Here is a 2,240-nt window from a genome sequence, read left to right on the forward strand (position 1 = left end):
CTGTAGTAATTTAGTACTGTGTCTCCTGTGCCTAAACTATTCCTTTTATACACCATTTCTTTCTTTTTTTGTTTGTTTTGTTTTGTTTGTTTGTTTTTTGCTGAGCAATGACGGTTAAATGACCTGCCCAGGGTCACATAGCTAGTAAGTGTCAAGTGTCTGAGGCTGGATTTGAACTCAGGTCTTCCTGAATCCTGGGCCAGTGCTTTATTCACTGTTCCTAACTGCCCCACCACCACTTTATTTCTCAGCCAGTACCAAATAGTTTTGATGACTAACCCTTTATAGTATAGCTTCAGATTTGGTACAGTTAGCTCACCTTCCTATGCATTTTTTTCCATCAGTTCCCTTGATATTCTTGACCTTTTGTTCTTTCAGATGAAATTTGTTATTTTTTTCTAGCTCTATAACATAATTTTTATGTAGTCTGAATGGTATGTCACTGAAGAAGTAAATTAATTTAGTTGGACTTGTCTTTTTTTTTTTTTTTTTTTTAGCAGTTACCATGTTTATTTGGTGAAAGCAGAGAGCAGGTAGGCCAAAGAGGATATGTGGTGCGGGTTAGAAGGAAGGATGTTGGTAACCCTGATAATGTAGTTAGTTGCTTCAGGGGAAAGGGTCATTTTCACACTGAGAAAGTTAGGAGATTCTTTCTGGAAAAGGGACTTTTGTTCTCAGCCATTCAGCACCATCTGGGCTAGCTCTTCATAGTTGATACAACCATTGCTGTCCTCATGCCCTGCTACCAACACTTCCACTTCTTCCTCTATCATCTTCTCACCCAAAGTGATGAGAATATGCTGTCTTTCATCCCCCATGACTGTGCAGTTCATTTCCTTATCAAACACCCAAGACCCCTCTATGTAGACTTCATATGTGCCCTGGTCCTTATTCTTTGCTATGGTCTGCAGCATTGGCAGAAAGTGTTCAAAGTCTAGCACCTTCTCATTCATCTCATCACTCTTAGGATTCCCTAAGACTTTGAGCACCTCAGCATCAATGGGGTTCTGACCCAGGGCCCGCATCATGTCCCCATACTGGCTGTGTAAGATGTTTCCATCAAATAGCTGGAAGGACTCCTTGGACTTAGCCGTTTGATCTTCCTTGAAGTCCCACATCTTAGCTGAGCAGCTCAGTTGTAGTGCTGCTGCTTTTGCCGCTGTATGTAATGGCTCCCTAGAATTCTCATTTTTATTATATTAGCTAAGCTTATCCATGGGAAATTGATATTTGTCCAATTATTTATATTTTATTTAATTTGTGTGAAAAGTGTTTTGTATATGTGTTCATAGAGTTCCGATTTTTGTCTTAGCATGTAGACTCCTATGTATTTTATATTGTCTATAATTACTTTAAATGGATTTTCTCTTTCTAGCCCTTGCTGTTGAGCTTTGTTTGTCATGTATAGAAATGCTGAAGATTTATGTGGATTTATTTTATATCCTACAACTTCGCTAAAGTTATTAATTATTTCAAGTTAGTTTTTAGTTGATTTTTTAGGATTCTCTAAGTATATCATCATATCATCTGCAAAGTGTGATAGTTTTGTTTCTTCCTTGCCTATTCTAATTCCTGTAATTCCTCTTTCTTCTCTTATTGCTAAAGCTAACATTTCTAGTACAATATTAAAGAAGAGGTGATAATGGACATTCCTGTTTCCCCTCTGATTTTATTAGGAATGCTTCCAACTTATCCCCAATATATATAATGTTTGCTGATGGTTTTAGTTACATACTGAGTATTATTTTAAGGAAAGCTCCACTTATTCCTCTGCTCTCTAGTGTTTTTAATAGGAATGAGTGTTGTATTTTCTCAAAAGCTTTCTCTGAATATATTGAGATAATCATATGATTTTGGTTAATTTATTTTATTGATGTGGTTGATTATGTTGATAGTTTTCTTAATGTTGAACCAGTCCTGCATTCCTGGTATAAATCTTACCTGGTTATAATGTATTATCCTGGTGATGAATTGCTGTAATTAGCTTTCTAATATTTTATTTAAGATTTTTGCATCAATATTCATTAAGGAAATTGATCTATAATTTTCTTTCTCTGTTTTGACTCTGCCTGGTTTAGGTATGAACAAAATATTTGTGTCATAACAGGAATTTGGTAGATTTCCTTCTTCACCTATTTTTCCAAATAATTTGTATAGTATTGGAATTAATTGTTCCTCAAATGTTTGGTGGAATTCACTTATAAACCCATCTGGCCCTGGAGATTTTTTTCAGGAGTTCA

General features: G+C 35.7%; 1 protein-coding gene across 1 annotated transcript; it reads right to left on the reverse strand.

The window, feature by feature from the left end:
* Positions 1 to 674: 674 nt before the first annotated feature.
* LOC122749487 (myosin light polypeptide 6-like) lies at positions 675 to 1,118 on the reverse strand. Its single transcript, XM_043995882.1, has one exon. It carries the CDS (start codon positions 1,116 to 1,118, stop codon positions 675 to 677), a length of 444 nt encoding a protein of 147 aa, XP_043851817.1.
* Positions 1,119 to 2,240: the final 1,122 nt, after the last annotated feature.

The sequence above is a fragment of the Dromiciops gliroides genome, chromosome 1, assembly GCF_019393635.1.
Source record: "Dromiciops gliroides isolate mDroGli1 chromosome 1, mDroGli1.pri, whole genome shotgun sequence".
NCBI lineage: Eukaryota > Metazoa > Chordata > Mammalia > Microbiotheria > Microbiotheriidae > Dromiciops > Dromiciops gliroides.